We start from the raw sequence: 20,093 nt of genomic DNA on the forward strand, positions 1-20,093 counted from the left end.
AAGGAAAGAGTTAAATGCATTGGACACATTTCAGAAAAGGTTTACTAGACTAATACCCAGAATTGGTTGGTGATCTTAAGATGAAGGACTGGATAAGCTGGGCTTGTATGTGTTGCAGACAAGAAGGATAGGACATGGCTTGCCTGAAACATATGAAATCCTCACTGCTCTTGACAGGGTACTTGTGTGCATGGATAGGATGTTTCTTCTTGTGGGAGAATATGAAACTCAAGGTTCCTGTTTTAAAACAAGCAGTTGCCGACTTCCGACAAGAGTTGAACAGAACATTTTCTCACAAAGGCTGGTGAGTCTTTGGAACTCTTCTTCGAAAGGTGATGGAGTAGAATTTTTGAATGAGTTTAAGACACATGAATAGATTCTTGATAAGCAAGAAGTCAAAAAGTTATTGGATTTCAGCAAGAACAAGGACCTTCCATATATTCCAATTCTTTGGTGGCTGTTGTTTTTCTCATTTCACATCTGTATACTGTGTACATTAGTAGTCTCCTTATTTACAAAAGATATTGCATTAAAGGCAGTACAGAGAAAATTTACTCGATTAGTTCCTGGGATGTTAGGACTACCTTATCAGGAAATATTGGGGGCACCTAATCTATTGGAGTTCACAAGAATGAGAAGTATTTTCATTGAAACAAAAAAGATCTTGATAAGGGGTGGATTCTGGGGGATGTTCTCTCAATAGAACTGTTGGTCTGAATTTAAAATTCAGTGATTTCCCATTTAAAATGGAGATGGAAAGAACACATCTTCTCTTTCCGAGGTCCATGAATCTGTGGAACTCTCTTCCTCAAACAGTGGCAGTAACTGGATCATTGAATTCTTTCAAGACAGATGTAGATAGATTTTTGACTAACAAGTGAGTATTTGAGATATCAGAAAGGAGTTGAGGCCACAATCATATCAGCCATGATCTGATTGAATGGCAGAGCAGGCTCAAGGAGATGAATAGTCAACTTCTGCTCCCAATTCATATGTTCAACAGTATCATGATGCATTCAAAAGTTTTGAATAATATCAAATGTATGTCTTTATGTGAAAATGCATAAGGCATTAATAGGATCCCCAGAGGGAAACCTCGAGTATTATTCTTCAGAATATCCATTTCTTCTGTTCTGCTTTCCATATGATAAAAAGTTTCCTTTTGTTGACTGAAGTCAGATCATGAAATGTCCCACTAATATGTACTGGTCACTTTGCTAATAATCCAATGAATACATTCCTGAAATTAAAAATTCTAGTACCTTTCTCTCATTTTCTTCTGGTTTAGCTCTGGCCAGTTTAGTCACTTTTCCAGGAGTTTAGTCAGCCTTTAAAATATTGGTTATATCTTCGCTCTGCCCATGACCAAGTGTTTTGGCTATCTGCAGGCCGACCTGGACCCTGCTGCACCTTCTGAATTTGACCTAACATCATTATTATAATTAGTTGACCTTGGAATTTCTGATAGGATCAGCTATTTCTTTGGAAACCATAAAGATCATCCTCCCACATATACATTAGTAAGACAGGAAACCAAGTATTTTCACACTACCACTTTTCTTCATAACTACTATTTCGCCCAGAGTGAAAGCATTGTTGCTCGCATTAAGACAGATAGTATTAATTTTGCAGCAATCTCATCATCACTTATGGCAAACTGTGAAAGAGGATATAATTGCATTGAAGGACAGTTCAAACTCAGTGATCTATCCTAATCACTCTACTTTATTCATTATGATAGATTGTTGATAAAATCTGGCCATAAAGATGCATACCCAATAAATGCTCTTTGCAGGAAATGATTAACATGATTCCATGTTGCCATGACAACCAATATTGGTCTTTATCAGATGACAATCAAGTTTATTAAAAAGCACAATGAACTTGACAATGTCTTTATGCAAAGTAACTACCCTTATTATGACAAATAGGTTTCCTTTGCTCTTTATTACTGCACTGCTGATTTCACCTTGATTTATTAAATGTAGAATATCACCAATGCTATTAATTATCAGTCAGTTTTATAGCAAATGATGAAATCACAATGCAGAATTTTTAAAAATGACCTTCTTACTTCCGGCATTGGACCAGTAATGATTAAATTGTCCTCCATTTAGGCAATCAACATAAAGCCTTTGCCTTTTAGCTTCAGGCAATTAACCTTCAGTGATTTAGTCATTTACATTTTTTATCTAAAACACAGTTTTCAAATCCTCCCATATTTTTCCCAAGAACCGCTCTTGGTAAAAGCACTCTCTTCCAGTGTGCAAATTAAGATACTCCACCCTAACCTTCTCAAAAGCCTTTGTCAAATTCAATCCATCACAAATAGGAAATACAGTTTAGATGAGCTGCTTTGCACAATTATCAGATTGCAACACACTGTAAGACAACTCAAACTAGTTTGTTTTCATTTGCTCATGTATTAACTTAGTGGTCATTATGTTAATCTGACTTTGTGTTGTATTTGGAGTTAGTAAGCTAGGTTTTGTTGCTTCAACGATAAATGTATGATAAAATTAATAGATATCAGTTTGTGTCATCATCAAACAAGTTTCATTTTGAGTTATAGTTTTGATTCGAGGTCACTTGCAACTTTCTGCAATGTTTTGGTGTTGAACTGGGGTGTATAAGGTTAAAAATCAAACAACACCAGGTAATAGTCCAACAGGTTTAATTGGAAGCACTAGCTTTCTGAGCGCTGCTCCTTCATCAGGTGGTTGCACACAACATTGTACAGTTGAAACAGACAGAGAGAGGGAATGAACGAGATTTCCCAACAGTAGAATAGACCTGGAAAATTATAGGTGATCAGAAATACAAGTGAAGCTATAGGCCTGTGGAGCCCATCAGTAAGTCTTTGACCAGCAGAATAAGGACCGACTGATGGCTGAAAATAAGCTATTTTTATGGGTAGTCAAAGTTTAACATATCTCATGCTTCATGCAAGTTGGAAACATGACAAACCACCCCCCACATCCCACCCCCACCCTGCTTCCTGTAGGTATTATAGTGAAAGCCCCATTGCCAGATTTTTAGGCATTTTTTTCCATTTGGATATCCAAAAATGCACACAAAACTGAATGAAGCAGAAGTATGTAAAATGCTGTCTCCCACCTTCATTAGCTAAACTATACTGGGGCTACAACTAATTGACACTCCCTTTTACTCCCTCTACCATTAAGTCCAATTTTCAGCCATTCAAGCACCATTCGTCTATCTTATGTCAACTGGCATTATTGGTGGCTTTCTTAGGTTTCCTTTTAAAAACATTTGATTCCAGTCAAATGTTTTTAAAGGGCTAATACTTCCTTGGTCTTTAGAATCTTGATGTTGGGACCAAATAGAAAACAAAAGTTTGCACTGGCCTACAGCTAGACCAGTCGTGTAATCTTACAGGAGGTGGTTTCCTATTTGGCCATCATAGTGTTTGTCTCCCATTAAAGATGGCAGGTAGGCTTTCAAATCTACCGGCCACATCAGTAGGCCGAGAGCTCTGAAGTCTCCACCTACCACTGCAAGAGGCACCTGCTGCTGAGGTAGCTTGGAAATCACAAGAATGTCTCAACGTGGAGATGTCTTCACTGGCCAAATCAGAAGGGCTGCAGTGAAAAATTCTGAAGCTGAAAGGGCACTAGAAAACCCCTCGATGGGTCAAAGCACTGACAGGGCAGTGACCTTTCATCCCAGAAGCTCCATTAATAGGGACTTGGATCCTCTTGTTCTCATTGAATTCTGGCCTAACCTCAGCAGGCTGCCCCAGTAGACCAGTGACATCCAGACACAGTGGACAATTTCAGGGAAATACAGGCAGCAGCTCCAAGTTCTTCTTTGATTGCAGCAATTGTTGCCTGCCTCTGTAGAGCAGAGAACCAATCGAGATTCTAGCCCATCCTGGGAAAGTCACTCGGTGTCAGAAATGCAACAAACAGCTGACCTGAGGTGGATATTTGCCCTCTTCCCAGCTCCTGTCCCAATCTATAATCCCGTTTCCATGAAATCAGGAAATCATTTTCCAAAAATCCAACCTTAACCATCCATCTCTGCAAACCTCCCTCCTTCATGTTCTTGAGTGGGTTAAGAAACCCCAACTTTCTGTAAATTCTTTTGAAACTCCCAACTTAAATTCCTCTAGTTACATTTCCCCCAAGCCACAGCATGATGACATCATTGGCTCTAATCACAAAAGCAATCCTCTGTGATCATGATGTATTGCCCATCAAAATGCTCTCCATAGGCAATTTAAAATCCACTGCACTTAACTGTTCATTTCTATTTTGCTATCCAAATGATACCGAGCCTCTACTGCTTCTAACTTGTCACTATTTAGTAAGTATTTGATCTATTCTCAGTTCAAGTGGATGACTTTCTATTTGAATCCATTTCAATCCATTAGCCACAATTTTCCCCATTCACAAAATCAATTAAAAACACTTTGATATCACTTTGTAGAAAATTGCCTTCAATAGAGAGAAACTGAATAATAGAAGCTCTCTTTAACTGTGCATTCTTAAACCTTATAAAGAGGCTGTGCAAAATATCTTGGGTAGCTATTCTTGTGGGTAGATTCACAGACAGATTTAGGAGTCTACAACATAGAAGGTGGCTATTCAGTACCAGTTAAACATTTGAATACACGAATCCCATTTTCCAGCTCTTGGCACATTGCCCTGAAGGATATGGCAAACAAGTGATATCTAAACACTACTTGAATTCGAAAGCATCCATACTCCCATTCATTCTTGGGTAAAAATCTTTCTCCACAACTCTCCTTTTAGCTGACCTTAAATTTATGCACCCTGGTTACTGATTCCTCTACTAATGGAAAAAAAAGTGTCTCCTATCCACCTTCGCCACACTTCTCATAATCTTATACATCTCTGTCAGGTCTCCTCTAAAACTTTGCTGTTCAAAGGAAAGCAACCCCAGCCAATACAATCATTCTCATCGCTCAGACCCACTGCTCAGGAAGCATCCTGGAAAATATCCTCTGCACCCTCTCATATATAAATCACATCCTTCCTACAACGTGGTGACTAGAACAGCACATAGTTCTCCAGTTGTGGCCTAACCAGTGCCTTGTACAATTCCAGCATAACTGTCCAGTTCTTGAATTCTATGCCTTTTCTGCTATCTTGAGGAATCTGTGAAGGTGCCTCTGATCCTCAGTATTTTTCAGGGTCTTTCCATTCATAGTATAATTCTGTATCTTGTTAGTTAAACTCAAACACATCATCTCATTTTCTCAATTGAATTCCGTTTGCTGCTGCACTTCCCAATCTATTAATATCCTCCTGCAGTTTACATCTATGATCCTCCATATTTACCACTCTGCAAACTTTTGTACATGTAGGTACAGCATTTAATTTAATTTTTAGTAGTACAGCTGGAACTGAGATTAGATTTAAGCTGTATCCCAATGTTACAGCTGCAAAGCATAATAGATAAACTCAGTTAAATGTTAAAGACCTATACAAGACATGACATGTCCAAAGATGATGAATGTGGTAATTCAGGTGATGTAAATATCTTTTCTTCAATAGTCGTTATAATGCTGATAACCTTAGAGAGGCATTCAGCCATTTAACCAGTAATAACCTTAACACTGACATTTACCTGACAATGTGGAAAATTACCCAGGTGTGTCCCATACTGAAAAAGCAGCACAAGTCTAATCTGGCCAACTACCACCCCATCAGTCTACTGTCAATCATCAGTGATAGGGATGGAAGTGATGAAATAGCACTTATTAGACTAAGATAGATAGATTCTTGATCGGTACAGGAATCATAGCTTATAGGAAAAATGCAGAAAAGCAGACATGAGGAATGCCGGATCAGCCATGATCCTATCAAAATGGCAGAGTAGGCTTGAGGAGGTGAATATTCTACTCCTGTTCCTACTTCTTATGGTTTTATGACCTGCTCAGTAATGTTAAGTTTTGCCAGGGCAACTCATTACAGCCTTGGTCCAAACATGGGGGAACAGAAAAGAGTTGAATTCCAAAGGAGAGGTGAGAGTGACTGACCTGACATTTGATAATGTGTGGTATCAAGGTACTCTCACAAACTTAGAATCCACAGGAAATGTGGGAAAACTGTCCCCTTCTTTGTAGCCATACCAAGCACAAAGGAAAATAGTTGTGATTGTTGGTGGTCAGACATCTCAGCTCCAGGACACCTCAGGATAGTATCATAGACCCAAATATCTTCAGCTGCTTTACCAACATCCTTTCTTCCATCCTAAGGTCTGAAGTGGGATGTTCAGCACCATTCACAATTCTTCAGATATTGCGGTTGTCTTTTTCAAATGAGGCAGTACCTGGATAACATATCCAGGCTTGGTCTGTCAAGTAACATTCATTCTACTTAAGTGCCAAGCAATGAACATCTTCAAAAATATTTATAATCATCACCTCATGGCATTCATTGGCATTACCATCATTGAATTCCAGGGGTTACTGCCGACCAGTTACGTAAGTACAGTGGCTGTGATAGAAGGTCAGAGGTTAGGAGTAAGTAACTAAACTCCTGACTGCATAAAGTCAGTCCACCATCTACAAAGCACAACTCAGGAGTGTAGTGGAATGCTCCCCATTTGCTCGGATGACTGTGGTTCCAACAACATTCAAGAAATTTGATTCTATCCAGGACAAAGCAGCTGACTTAATATGCATCACTGATGCTCAATTGCAGCAAAAAGGGGCCATCTACAAGATGCACTGCAGAAATTCAAAGTGTCTTGGATAGCACCTTCCAAACCCAGTACACCTACCATCTAAAATGACAAGGACAACAAATTCATGGGAACACCAGCAGTGGTTAGCACTTCTGCCTCACAGCGCCTGAGACCCGGGTTCAATTCCCGCCTCAGGCGACTGACTGTGTGGAGTTTGCACGTTCTCCCCGTGTCTGCGTGGGTTTCCTCCGGGTGCTCCGGTTTCCTCCCACAGTCCAAAGATGTGCAGGTCAGGTGAATTGGCCATGCTAAATTGCCCATACTGTTAGGTAAGGGGTAAATGTAGGGGTAATGGGTGGGTTGTGCTTCGGCGGGTCGGTGTGGACTTGTTGGGCCAAAGGGCCTGTTTCCACATTGTAAGTAATCTAATCTAATCTAAACCACCACCTGTAAGTTCCCCTCCAAACCACTCACTATCCAGACTTGAAAATATATCGCTGTTCCTTCAGCATCATTGGAACTAGTGTGAGTCATCTCAGCTCTATTTAACAAGGGCTTGTTGAAAGCGTGTGATCAGTTAGTTTCACACAGTCAGGAAGGAGAGACTAGATCTGAGGGAGACACAGTCCTTAATACACTGAAGCCCCCCAGAATCCAGGACCCAGTGAAAGAAGCAGTCACACTCCTTAGATTAATGGCCAGTGGTCAGGGACAGGAGGGTGTGACTCCGAGTGAGGTATGTCGAAGGATCCAGGAAGTAGTGCTGAAGGAGCCTCAGCATTTGAGATTGTCTAACGGGTTTGAGATTCTCCCACCTTGTGAAGATGATCAAACTGACTGTTACACATGCATAGGAAGCCATCACAAGGGAAGAAAAGAGAAATGTAGTTATAATCAGAGATAGAATGATCAGGGGAATATACATTTTTATCTGTGGCTCGGATTGAGAGTCCCAAAGGCTGTGTTGCCTACTTGGTACCCAGGTTCAAGTTATCTCATCTCGACTGCAGAGGAACTTGGAGTGGGAGGGGAAAGATCCTGTTGTCATGGTCCACGTACAAACCAACAATATAGGTAGAAAAAGGAAAATGATTCTGCTGAAGAAATATGAGCACCTAAGAGCTAAATTGAAAAGCAGAACCTGAAAAGTAAAAGTTTAGTTTTAATCGAAATGTAAAAATGGGTTCAGTTGCATTGAAAAGTATAAAATCAAAGATGAAGGATAAGGTAGGATTGCTGCTTCGTGATAGGGTTGGTTGCAACTAAAAGTAAAAGGAAGAGACAGAATATGTAAATGTCATAGTGTACCAAGGAACCATAAAAGTTTTGGCTAATTTGATCATAGAATAAACTTAAAGGCTTTGTACTGTAATGATTGATATATTTAGAATAAGGTAAACAAACGGATGGCAGAAATGATGGTAAATCAAGGTCACAGGGCTTAAACTAGTTGGGAGTGTCAGGAATGGTCATTAAAATTTTCAGAACTTTAGTAGGACAGAGTATGGAAAGTGTCAGCAATCTAACTTCAGGCACAGCAGATAAGGAGAGAACTATAAAATAGGAGGAGGGGAACGATCAATGCAAGACTGAGGGTGTTGTACTTAATGTAAATGAGCTTGTAACATAGATTGAACTTAGTGGATATGATGTTGTGGGTAGCACAATGATGTGGCTGCAAGGGGATCAAGGCTGGGAACTAAATATCCAAGGAAATGCATCCTATTTAAAGGACAGGCAGAGGCAGAGAGGGGGAATGGTTGTGTTCTAGTAACAAATTAAGTTAAATTGATAACAATAAGAGATATAGAGTTCAGAGCTTAGAATTTGTATGGGTAGAGTCCAGGAAATACAAAGGGAAAATTATCCTGATGGAAGTTGTGTTTGGGCCTCCTAGCAGTAGTCAGGATGTGGGACAGCACATAAATCAGGAGCTAGAAAAGACATTAAGAAAAGGTACATGGGGGTCTTCAATATACAGATGACTGGGAAAATTAGGTTGGTAGCAGAACTCAAGAAAAGGAATTTGAGAAATGTCTGCAAGATGGATTTTTGGAGCAGTTTGTGGTAAATTCACCAGGGAACAAGCAATTCTGGATTTGATGTGTAATGAGGCAGACTTGATTAGGGAGATTAAGGTGAAAGAACCCCTAGATGGTAGTTACCATTTTATGATAGAATTCACTCAGCAGTCTGAATCAGATGTAATGGCATTATAGTTGAGTAAAGGTATCAACAAAGATATGAGTGGGAAACTGGCGAGAGTTGGTTAGAAGGGGAGCCTAGTAGAGAATACGGTGGAGCAGCCAATGGCAGGAGTTTCTGAGGGCAATTGAAGAAGCACAGCAGAAATTCTTCCTGAGGAAGAGGAAACATACTAAGGGGAAGACAAGGTAACCATGGCTGTTAAGGGAAGTCAGGGGCAGCATAAAAGCTAAAGAAAAAGTATACAATGCAGTGAAGCTTGGTGGAAAGCCAGAGGATTGGGAAGGCTTTAAAAGCCAGCAGAGGACAATTAAAAAAGCAATAAAGGGAGAGAAGATGAAATCTGAGGGTATGCTAGCTAGTAATATAAAAACTATTGCAACAAGACTTTTTAAAAATCTTATATAAAAGTTAAGAAGGAGGACACTGGACCACTGGAAAATGAGGTTATAGTAATAGGGATAGGGAACAAGAAATGGTGAAGGGACTGAAGTGGAAGACACACTGTGGCATACCAGAACTTTAAGAGTGTCAGGGGACAGAGGTGAGTATAGTGGCCATTATTAAGGAGGAAGTGCTAGGGAAGCTGCGAGGCCTGAAGATGGATACATATCACGGTCCATTTGGACTAGACCCTAGGGTTCCGAAGGAGATAGCTGAGGAGATTGTGGAGACATTGGTGGTGAACTTTCAGGAATCACTGGAATCAAAGAAGGTGCCAGAGGACTGGAAAATGGTTAATGTAACAGCCCTGTTTAAGAAGAGAGGGAGGTAGAAGACAAGCAAGTATAGTGGCTTGCCCGACCTTGGTCGTTTGTAATATTTTAGTGTTTATTACTAAGGATGAGATTGCAGAGTACTCACAAGTTACATGGTAAAATAGGGATGAGTCATCATAGCTTCATCAAGGGGAAGTCATGCTTGACAAATTTGTTTGAATTCTTTGAGGAGGTAGCAAGCAAGTTAGACAAAGGCAAGCCAGTGGACAGGACGTATTTGGATTTCTAGAAAACCTCTGACAGGTGCCGCATGGGAAGCTGAGAAACAAGGAAGAGGATTGGCTGACTGGCAGAGAATAGAAATTGGTGATGAAGGGGTCTTTTTCAAGATAGTAACTGGTAACTATTGGAGTTCCACAGGATCAGTTGGAACCACAACTTTTCATGTTATACATTAACCATCTGGATGAAGAAACTGAAGGCATTGTTGCTTGGGCCGGATGCTGGCAGGTGGGACTAGATTGGGTTAGGATATCTGGTCAGCATGGATGGGTTGGACCAAAGGGTCGGTTTCCATGCTGTACATCTCTATGATTCAATGACTCTAAGTCTGCAGATGACACAATGATAGGCAAAGGAACATGTATCATTGAGGGGTCAGGGAGACTGCCAAAGTAGTAGAGAGGCTAGGACTGTGGGCAAACAAGAGTAAGATGGAATACAATGTGGGAAAATGAGAGGTTATGTACTTCGGCAGAAAGAATAGAGGCATAGACTATTTTGTAAATAGGGAAAGGCTTAAAAAATCTGAAATACACAGGGACTTAAGAATCCTAATTCAGGATTCTCTCAAAGTTAATATGCAGCTTTAGTTGACTGTTAGGAAGGTAAATGCAATTGTTGAACTCATTTTGAGAGGGATGAAGTATAAGAGCAGGGAAGTACTCCTGAGGCTGTATTGGGCTCTGATCAGATCACATTTTGGATTATTGTGAGCATTTTGGGCCATATTTAAGGAAGAATGTGCTGACATGGGAGAGGGTCCAGAAGGGATTTACAAGAATGATCATGAGCTGAAGGGCTTATCATATGATAAGCAGTTCAGAATTCTGCATCTGTACTCAAAGGGGTTTGGAAGGATGACGGGGATGCCTTGAAACTTGCAGAATACTGAGAGGCCAGGACAGAGTGGATATGGAGAAGATGTTTCCACTAGTTTGAGGACCTGAGGGTACAGCCTCAGACTAAAGGCATAACCCTTCAGAACTCAGATGAGGAAGAATTTGTTCAGCTAGAGAAAGGTGAATCAGTGGAGTTAGTTGCTGCAGAATGCAGTGGAGGCCAAGTCAGAGTATAGTTATGACAGAGACAGATTGATACTTGGTTTGTAAGGAGATCCAAGGTTACAGGAAGAAGGCAGGAAAATTGGGTTGAGAAACATGTCAGCCATGATCAAATGGGTGGAACAGACATGCCATCATGAATGGCCTAATTCTGCTCCTATTTCTGTTCTTATGGATCAAAATCCTGGAATTCCCTCCCTAATGGCAATGTGGGTTTATCTACAGTACATGGACTGCAGCAGTTCAAGAAAGCAGCTCACTGCCACCTTCTCAAAGACATATATGTGGACCAAATTTCCTTGCCACTTTTCAGCCCAGGACTGGATATTGCCACAGTCTTGCTGCTTTTGGAAATTGACTGTTTCACTGATTGAAAACGAATGATGAAGTCCAAGAAAAGATTCATGAACAAAACAGATTCACGTAAGTAATGTGAAAGAGAGACTAGATGATGCAATGATACGGTATAAATAAAACAGGCACAAGTTGGATAAAGATACTGGTGGCAGTGAGAATGAGGTACTAAATGAATGACAAAGAAGATTGATGAAGGCAGAGTGATTAACAAGGTGCCGCACGTAGCCTAGTTAGTAAGGTGAGATCACATGGGATCCAGGGAGAGTTAGCCAATCGGATATAAAATTGGCTTGAAGGAAGAAGACAAAGGGTAGTGGTAGATGGTTGCTTTTTGAACTGGGGGCCAGTGACTTGCAGTGTGCCACAAGGATTAGTGCTGGGTTCACTGCTTTTCATCAATTATATTGGCAGACAGGGTGGTGAAGAAAGCATTTGGCATGCTTGCCTTCGTTGGTCAGAACACTGAGTATAAAAGTTAGGATGTTATGTTGCATCTGTATAGGAATTGATGAGGCCACTTTTAGAATACTGCACACAATTCTGGTCACCCTTCTATACGAAAGATGTTGTTAAACTTGAAAGAGTGCAGAAAATATTTCGAACACTAGGTAGTGTGCAGGCTGGGTGCCCACTTCACAGAACATCTACTTTCTGCTTGCAAAAAGACCCTGAGCTTCTAGTTGCCTGCCACTTTAACACACCACCCTGTTTTCCTGACCAACATCACTGTCTCAGGCTTGCTGCAGTGCTTCAGCAAAACTTGTAAGAGTTGGAAGAACAAGACCTTATTTTCCACTTGAAGACCCTGCAACCCTCCGAGTCTCAGTATCAAGTTCAATAATTTTAGGGCCTGAACTCCCCCATGTCCCAGCTGTCTATGACACACACTGGGCCTTGTTATCACAGTCTGCCATTACACATTACCTATTGTTAGCTACTAACAGTCCCCATTAACAGCTATTCACCCTCCCAGACAGATTGGTATTGACTCCTCTGTCTGTCCAACATTTTTTTTCTCTCTAAGGGCTCTATTCCTACCTATCATTCACTCCTTACCCCTTCACCCCACCTATCTTCTACATATAGTGCAGGTTCATAGCTTCTTGAAAGTAAGTTGAAGGTAGATAGGATAGTGAAGAAGGCATTTGGTATGCTTTCTTTTATTGGTCAGAGTATTGAGTATAGGAGTTGAGAGGTCATGTTGTGTCTATACAGGAAGTTGATTAGGCTACTTTTGGAATATTGTGTGCAATTTTGGTCTCCTTCCTATTGGAAAGATGTTGTGAAATTCGAAAAGGTTCAGAAAAGATTTACAAGGATGTTGCCAGGGTTGGAGGATTGGAGCTGTAGGGAGAGGCTGAATAGGACAGGGCTGTTTTCCCTGGAAAGTTGAAGGCTAAGGAGTAACTTCATAGAGGTTTATAAAATCATGAGGGGCACGGATAGGATAAATAGATAAAGTCTTTCTCCTAGGATGGGGAAGTCCAGAACTAGAGGGCATAGGTTTAGGGTGAGAGAGGAAAGATATAAAAGAGACCTAAAAGGCAACTTTTTCGCACAGAGGGTGGTGTGTGTGTATAGAATGAGTTGCCAGAGGAAGTGTTCGAGGCTAGTACAATTGCAACATTTAAAAGGCATCTGGATGGGTATATAAATAGGAAGAGTTTGGAGGGATATGGGCCGGGTGCTGGCAAGTGGGACTAGATTGGGTTGGGATATCTGGTCAGCATGGACAGGTTGGACCGAAGGGTCTGTTTCCGTGCTGTACATCTCAATGACTCTATGACTCGATAAACCCATAGCTACTATCAGCTCTGAGGAAGGGTCACTGGACCTGAAACATTAACTTTGATTTCTTGCCAGACTTGCTGAGCATTTCCAGCAAGTTGTGCTTTTGTTTCTGATTTACAGCATCCACCATTCATTCAGTTTTTGTTCAAATTTGCTCTGCACAGTCCACTCTGAAAGCGGATTTTATATCATTGCGACCAATTGGAAAAACTGTCGCACATCTAATTCAATTCTCGAACAGAGAACAAGTAAAGTTAGTGAAACTGACTCATAAATCCAGACCATCACATAAAGGACAAAAGGGTAACTAGAGACAGAATACAGCCCTCAAGATCCACAAGGTGGCCTTTGTGTGGAGTCACAGGAGATGGGGCAGATACTAAACGAGCATTTTGAATCAGTATTTACTGTGGAAAAGGACATGGAAGGTATAGAATGTAGGCAAATATATAGTAACGTCTTGTTAAATGCCCATATTACAGAGGAGGAAGTGCTGGATGTCTTCAAATGCATAAAAGTGGATAAATGCCCAGGACCTGATCAGGTGAGGTGCCGGATGACTGGAGGTTGGCTAATGTGGTACCACTGTTTAAGAAAGGTGGTAAGAACAAGTCAGGGAACTATAGACCAGTGAGCCTGACATCGATGGTTGGCAAGTTAGATTAGATTAGATTACCTACAGTGTGGAAACGGGCCCTTCGGCCCAACAAATCCACACCGACCCACCGAAGCGCAAGCCACTCATTCACCTACATTTACCCCTTTACCTAATACTACGGGCAATTTAGCATGGCCAATTCACCTAACCTGCACATCTTTGGATTGCGGGAGGAAACTGGAGAGAATGTGCAAACTCCACACAGTCAGTCGCCTGAGTCAGGAATTGAACACGGGTCTCTGGTGCTGTGAGGCAGTAGTGTTAACCACTGTGCCATCGTGCCACCCACAAATTGTTGGAGGGAATCCTCAGGGACAGGATGCACATGTATTTGGAAAAGCAAGGACTGATTAGGGATAGTCAACATGGCTTTTATGTGGGAAATCATGACTCACAAACTTGATTGAGTTTTTGAAGAAGTAACAAAGAGGATTGATGAGGGCAGAGTGGTAGACGTGATCTATATGGACTTCAGTAAGGTGTTCAATAAGGTTCCCCATGGGAAACTGGTAAGCAAGGTTAAATTTCATGCAATACAGGGACAACTAGCCATTTGGATACAGAACTGGCTCAAAGGTAGAAGACAGACAGTATTGGTGGAGAGTTGTTTTTCAGACTGGAGGCCTGTGACCAGTGGAGTGCCACAAGGATCGATGCTGGGTCCACTACTTTTTGTCATTTATATAAATGATTTTGATGTGAACATAAGAGGTATAGTTAGTAAGTTTGCAGATGTCACCAAAATTGGAGGTCTGGTGGACAGCGAAGAAGGTTACCTCAGGTTACAACGGGATGTTGATCAGATGGGCTAATGGGGCTGAGAAGAAGCAGATGAAGTTTAATTTAGATAAATGTGAGGTGATGTATTTTGGAAAAGCAAACCTTAGCAGGACTTATACACTTTACGGTAAGGTCCTGGGGAGTGTTGCTGAACAAAGAGACCTTGGAGTGCAGGTTCATAGCTCCTTGGGAGTGGAATCGCAGGTGGATAGGATAGTGAAGAAGGTGTTTGGTATGCTTTCCCTTACTGGTCAGAGTATTGAGTACAGGAGTTGGGAGGTCATGTTGTGGCTGTACAGGACATTGGCTAGGCCACTGTTGGAATATTGCGTGTAATTCTGGTCTCCTTCCTATCAGGAGGATGTTGTGAAACTTGAAAGGGTTCAGAAAAGATTTACAAGGAGTTGCCAAGGTTGGAGGATTTGAGCTATAGGGACAGTTGAATAGGCTGGGGCTGTTTTCCCTCGAGCATCGGAGGCTGAGGGGTAACCTTATAGAGGTTAAAAAATCATGAGTGACATGGATAGGAAAAATAGACAAAGTCTTTTCCCTGTGGTGGGGGACTCCAGAATGAGAGGGCATAGGTTTAGGGTGAAAGGGGAAATATATAAAAGAGACTTAAGGGGCAACTTTTTCACGCAGAAGGTGGTACGTGTATGGAATCAGTTGCCAGAGGAGGTGGTGGAGGTTAGTTCAATTGCAACATTTAAAAGGCATCTGGATGGATATATGAATAGGCAGGGTATGGAGGGATAGAGGCCAGGTGCTGGCAGGTGGGACTAGATTGGGTTGGGATATCTAGTCAACATGGACAAGTTGGACCAAAGGGTCTGTTTCCGTGCTGTACATCTCTATAACTCTATGACTGATTAGGATTGAGCATCATTGTCACCAATCCTGGTTGAATAGAAATAATGCTGATCTGTGATTTTCTGGAACAAAAACAAATAGTTTTCATTGCCTGGAAGACAATCCAAGGTCACAAATCATAGAAGACGTGTTCCAAAACCTCAAGGATGATACCAAGAGAAAATCTACAAGGAACATGTGCTAAAAAGAGACATCTTGAGAAATCCAGGAATATGATGACCATCAAGACATGCAAATGACTTGTGTTTTGTAGATAGTGAACATATTGGGGAGACTGGTGGTGAGTTGCTTGCATCAAAATTCCTTATCTGTTCCTATAGCCAAAGTATTTCTATAGCTGGTCCAACACGGTTAATGATAACTCCAGGATGTTGATAGTGATGGGATAGTGTTGAAACATAATGGTTCAGCTCTCTCTTGTTGGAACTGATCAACACCTGACAATTGTGAGCTGCGAATGTTATTTTCCCTTCATCAGCCAAGTCTGGATGTTGTCGAGGTCTTGCTGCATATGGGCATGAACTACTACAGACAGAAATGCAACAACTCTACCTTGAAGAAAGGACATAAATCACGCTTGCAAACTATTCAGGTGTTTCTATCACATCAATTCTTCTGAATCATTTACTTCCTGTGACTGAAGAAATTTTTCCAGAGATGCAGTATGGCTTTCAACCTTCCAGGGAAATCTCTGACTTGATGCTTCTTGCCAGTCCAAAAGAAATGAAAAGAACCATCCCAAGATCAGTTCAATTCATTCAACAATCTGACCAAAACACCTGACTCAAAGCTCTGTGGATTGTAGACCATAGGATATGCGAGCCATTCAAGGAGATCATGGCTGATCTGACAAATCTCAATTCAACTTTTCTATATTTTCCCCCAATCCTTGATTCCCTACCTGTTTAAAATATCTCTATCGCAGTGTTAATGCACTTCATGATCCAGCCTCAACAGCACTCCGCAATAAAAGAATTCTACAAATTCACTTCTCTCTGACAGAAAAACAATTCTCCTCATCACCATTTTAAAGGGGTATCCCTTATTCTGAGAGTATATTCTCTGATTGTAGTCTCTTCCACAAGTTAAATCAATATCTAAATCTACCCTTTCATGCCACCTAAGGATCTTTTATTTTTCAGTAAGATCTACCAACTGAGTCAACCTCCCCTTATAAGATACTCACTTTGTACCTGATATAAACCTGATGAACTTTCTCTGAACTGCATCCACAAAGATTTGGATGACCAAGAAACTTCATTACAATCTTAAATGCTTCATAATTTTATAAGTGCAAAGGTCTTGACTGGAAGATCTGAAACAGTTACTTACTTCAAAAACTGGACTAGTGTAAAGCAAGCCTTTGTGATAATCCAATATTAGTCAGGTGCTACCTGATCATAGCTATGCACCTCAAAGATGACATTTGACAACAATTTCTTTCTTTCTATCAGATATGATTTCAGTCAAATTTCTTTTGCCTTCATTTGCTGAGGCTCCTTGATGCTATAATCTATCAAATGCTGCCTTGATGTCAAAGTTTGGGGTGTACAAAGTTAAAAATCACACGACACCAGGTTATAGAAACTTTTGTTTATATGTGCAGCACAGTTTTTGTTCAGACACTGAAGTGAACTGAATGCTAGAGTAGATGTACGAATAGCTGGCCTTTGACATCAAAGTTAAAAATCACACACCAGGTTGCAGTCCAACAGGTTTATTTAGAAGCACTAGCTTTCGGAGCACTGCTCCTTCATCAGGTGGTTGTAGAGTATATATATAATTTCAGTTATATTACACTGTAAACCTTTGCTATAAATTCTCTATCTTACGATCTTATACTCCACAACCACATGAAGGAACAACTCTCCGAAAACTAGTGCTTCCAAATAAACCTGTTGGACTGCAACCTGGTGTGTGATTTTTAACTTTGATGTCAAAGGCCAGCTATTCGTACATCTGCTCTAGCATTCAGTTCACTTCAGCGTCTGAACAAAAACTGTGCTGCACATATAGACAAAAGTTTCTGTCAAAATGCCAGTTACACCTCCATGTAATTAAAAAGTATAAACAGAAAAGCTATAAAAATATAAATCAGGCAGTAACAATGGAGAGAAATAGAGTTTATGTTTCAGGTTCAACGATGCCATCCTAAGGTTTTAATTCATAATTTTGAAGAAGGGTCATCATCAATCTTAATATCTGATGTAATCTACTGCTTTTGCCAATGGGGAGCTTGGAGTTAGGAAGGCTATCTAATTTGCAGGATGATCATATAACTGAAGCCTGCCACCTTTCTACTTCCACCATGATCGACCTTCCAACTCCACCAAAAACTCAATTCCTTAAATAACAACATAAGGGGATTATCCCTCAGCTGCTGATCTAATTGAGTTGCAAATAGGCCTATTATCATGCAAAGTGCTTAAGAGACTCAATAGCAAACCACTTGTCATCTCTGAGCAGGGTGTGTCCCTCAATTAGAGTAATTGAGGCCTGATCAAGGAACCGAATATTAGAAAGGTGGGTGATACACAAACGAGACTCACCTAGCCCTGCCTTCTGACCCCTCAGTCCTTCTTTCTAACCTCCTGAGTTCCCCACTCCCTGAAACCTCATGAAGTTTACTATTGGCCAATACAGGGGTTTCTCTTTTCCCGCTTTCAAAATACCATCCCTGCAGAATCTGCATGTGTGTGTTTGAAAGAGAACAAATTCTAGTTCCAGATTATAGTTTGGATGTTCACAACTTGTTCTTAAAAATTAACTATTTTATATTAAATATTATTTTTGAGTTTGTTAAAAAAGTTTAGTAAAACTCTCATTCTAGTTAGCAGAATAAAAAAGACAGAACAATTTAGTCAAGACATTATAAAATGATATGACCTGTGGAGTAAGAGGTCTTAACAATCCACACATTGCTCTCTTTGCAGTCCTAACATCAGATGTCATTTGATTCAGAGCTCTTGTGGTCCAGTGGTTCCTACCTTTTGGGAGATAAGGTCTGGACTCAAGGCCCACCTAACCCAGACATGTGTCATAATGTGGCTGAACAGGTTGATTAAAAATATCAAGATGTTCCATTGCTAACACAATGCAATGGAAACAGTTATTAATAATGATGATTGGCAAAGGACTACAAGAGCTATAATTGGTGGATTAGTTTAATTATATTTTACTCTCAATCAGATGCATTTGGGCAATCCCACTTTGTCAGACAGGTTACAGTGTGATAAAAAACAGATACAATGAGCCCAGAGGAGCAGTTAGCTCTGGTGCACAGGTCTTCAACAGTACCCCGATCCGGGTTCATCTTTGACACTGCCAGGATGAATGAATCTTCATTCTGCAAACTTTCTACATCAGACTTGTCAACATACCTTGGGCAACATTAAATGCAGATACCCTCAATTTAAAGCTATGGCTCTGAAAGTAAAATTGATTTGCTTTGAACTTACCAAATACGATTTTTTGAACTTACCACCCAGGAGTACAAATGCCATTGAAGATTAAATGCTTTTCGTAGAAAATACCCAATTTTAATTTCTGTTAAAATTAGTGAAATGACAATTTGGTGTTTTAAATAACATATGGCCAATCCCCAATGTCTGTTTTACACCATGATACTAAATTGAAATGGACCTCATGGTCTCAATAAAGGAACAGTTGAACATCAGATTCATTTTAAAAGTCATTTGAAGTACTTGTACAAATACGATGGAAAAACCAATTCAAGTCATGCTTTGTTCAACCTAATGATGCTTAATTGTATCATCCATTACTGAGCTAATTGGTTCATTGAAATAAATAGCAGACACTTGATACAAGACTTGGAGATAAAGGTGCAAAATGCTTGGTTTGTCTGAACTAAGCTAAATCACTATCAATTGTGTGACTTATTTATTTAAATTGTTTAATTGAAAATAATCAATTGAGATTCTGGATTGAGTCACAGACTTAATCAAATGTGGAATCCCTTTCACTGTTCAATTGACAACTGACATTTTGAAATTGAAAAACAGTGTAGACAGCAGACAATTTGGAATCATTTCCAATCTGAAAACACTGCAAACACTGTCAATTTGGAAAACAAATAAAATAATATTGCACCCAAACTGATATTGTAAAAGCATGAGCTGTGTTCAAAAAGCTAAGTATATTAATTTGATATTTCAGACATGGAACATAGATTCAACACTGTTTCATACAACAAAATGGCAATTTTCAAAATTTTACATGAAGGAACAGGAATGAATATTAAATATATTGTTAGCTTTTCTGCCTATAAGAAAACAATGCATTTTATTACATTAAGCTGAGAATTCACTAACCTTTTCGTTTAGATGGCGGATGAGCTTCACCTGAATGGAAAGAAAATGAGAATTTTTTTTTGGAATGACATTTCTGGAAGATACGTTCATGAAAAAAGAGATTGAAAATACTCTTCAGGAATACTATTACCAAGATATTCCGTCTCAGCACATAATAACTTAATAATACATGGTTGTTTTGGTACATATCAACAAATTCCACAACTCTCCTTGTTCAATTTTCTGAAGCTCTGCAAATCTGATATGACTTTATCCTTTCTCTAGGTACAATAAAACAGAAATTCTACTTTATTTCCAAAAAATGCATAATATTTGTGTTTTCACACATGTATTGGGTAATTATCCAAAGTGGCAGTATGTT

General features: G+C 40.1%; 1 protein-coding gene across 1 annotated transcript in view; it reads right to left on the reverse strand.

Annotated features, from left to right (window-relative positions):
- trdn (triadin) overlaps nt 1–20,093 on the reverse strand; it is a 426,623-nt gene that overhangs the window by 313,639 nt on the left and 92,891 nt on the right. The window contains exon 6 of the mRNA XM_060854831.1: nt 19,733–19,762. Within this exon, the coding sequence (XP_060710814.1) occupies nt 19,733–19,762 (30 nt within the window). The remainder of the gene's footprint in view (nt 1–19,732; nt 19,763–20,093) is intronic.

The sequence above is a fragment of the Hemiscyllium ocellatum genome, chromosome 3, assembly GCF_020745735.1.
Source record: "Hemiscyllium ocellatum isolate sHemOce1 chromosome 3, sHemOce1.pat.X.cur, whole genome shotgun sequence".
Lineage (NCBI taxonomy): Eukaryota > Metazoa > Chordata > Chondrichthyes > Orectolobiformes > Hemiscylliidae > Hemiscyllium > Hemiscyllium ocellatum.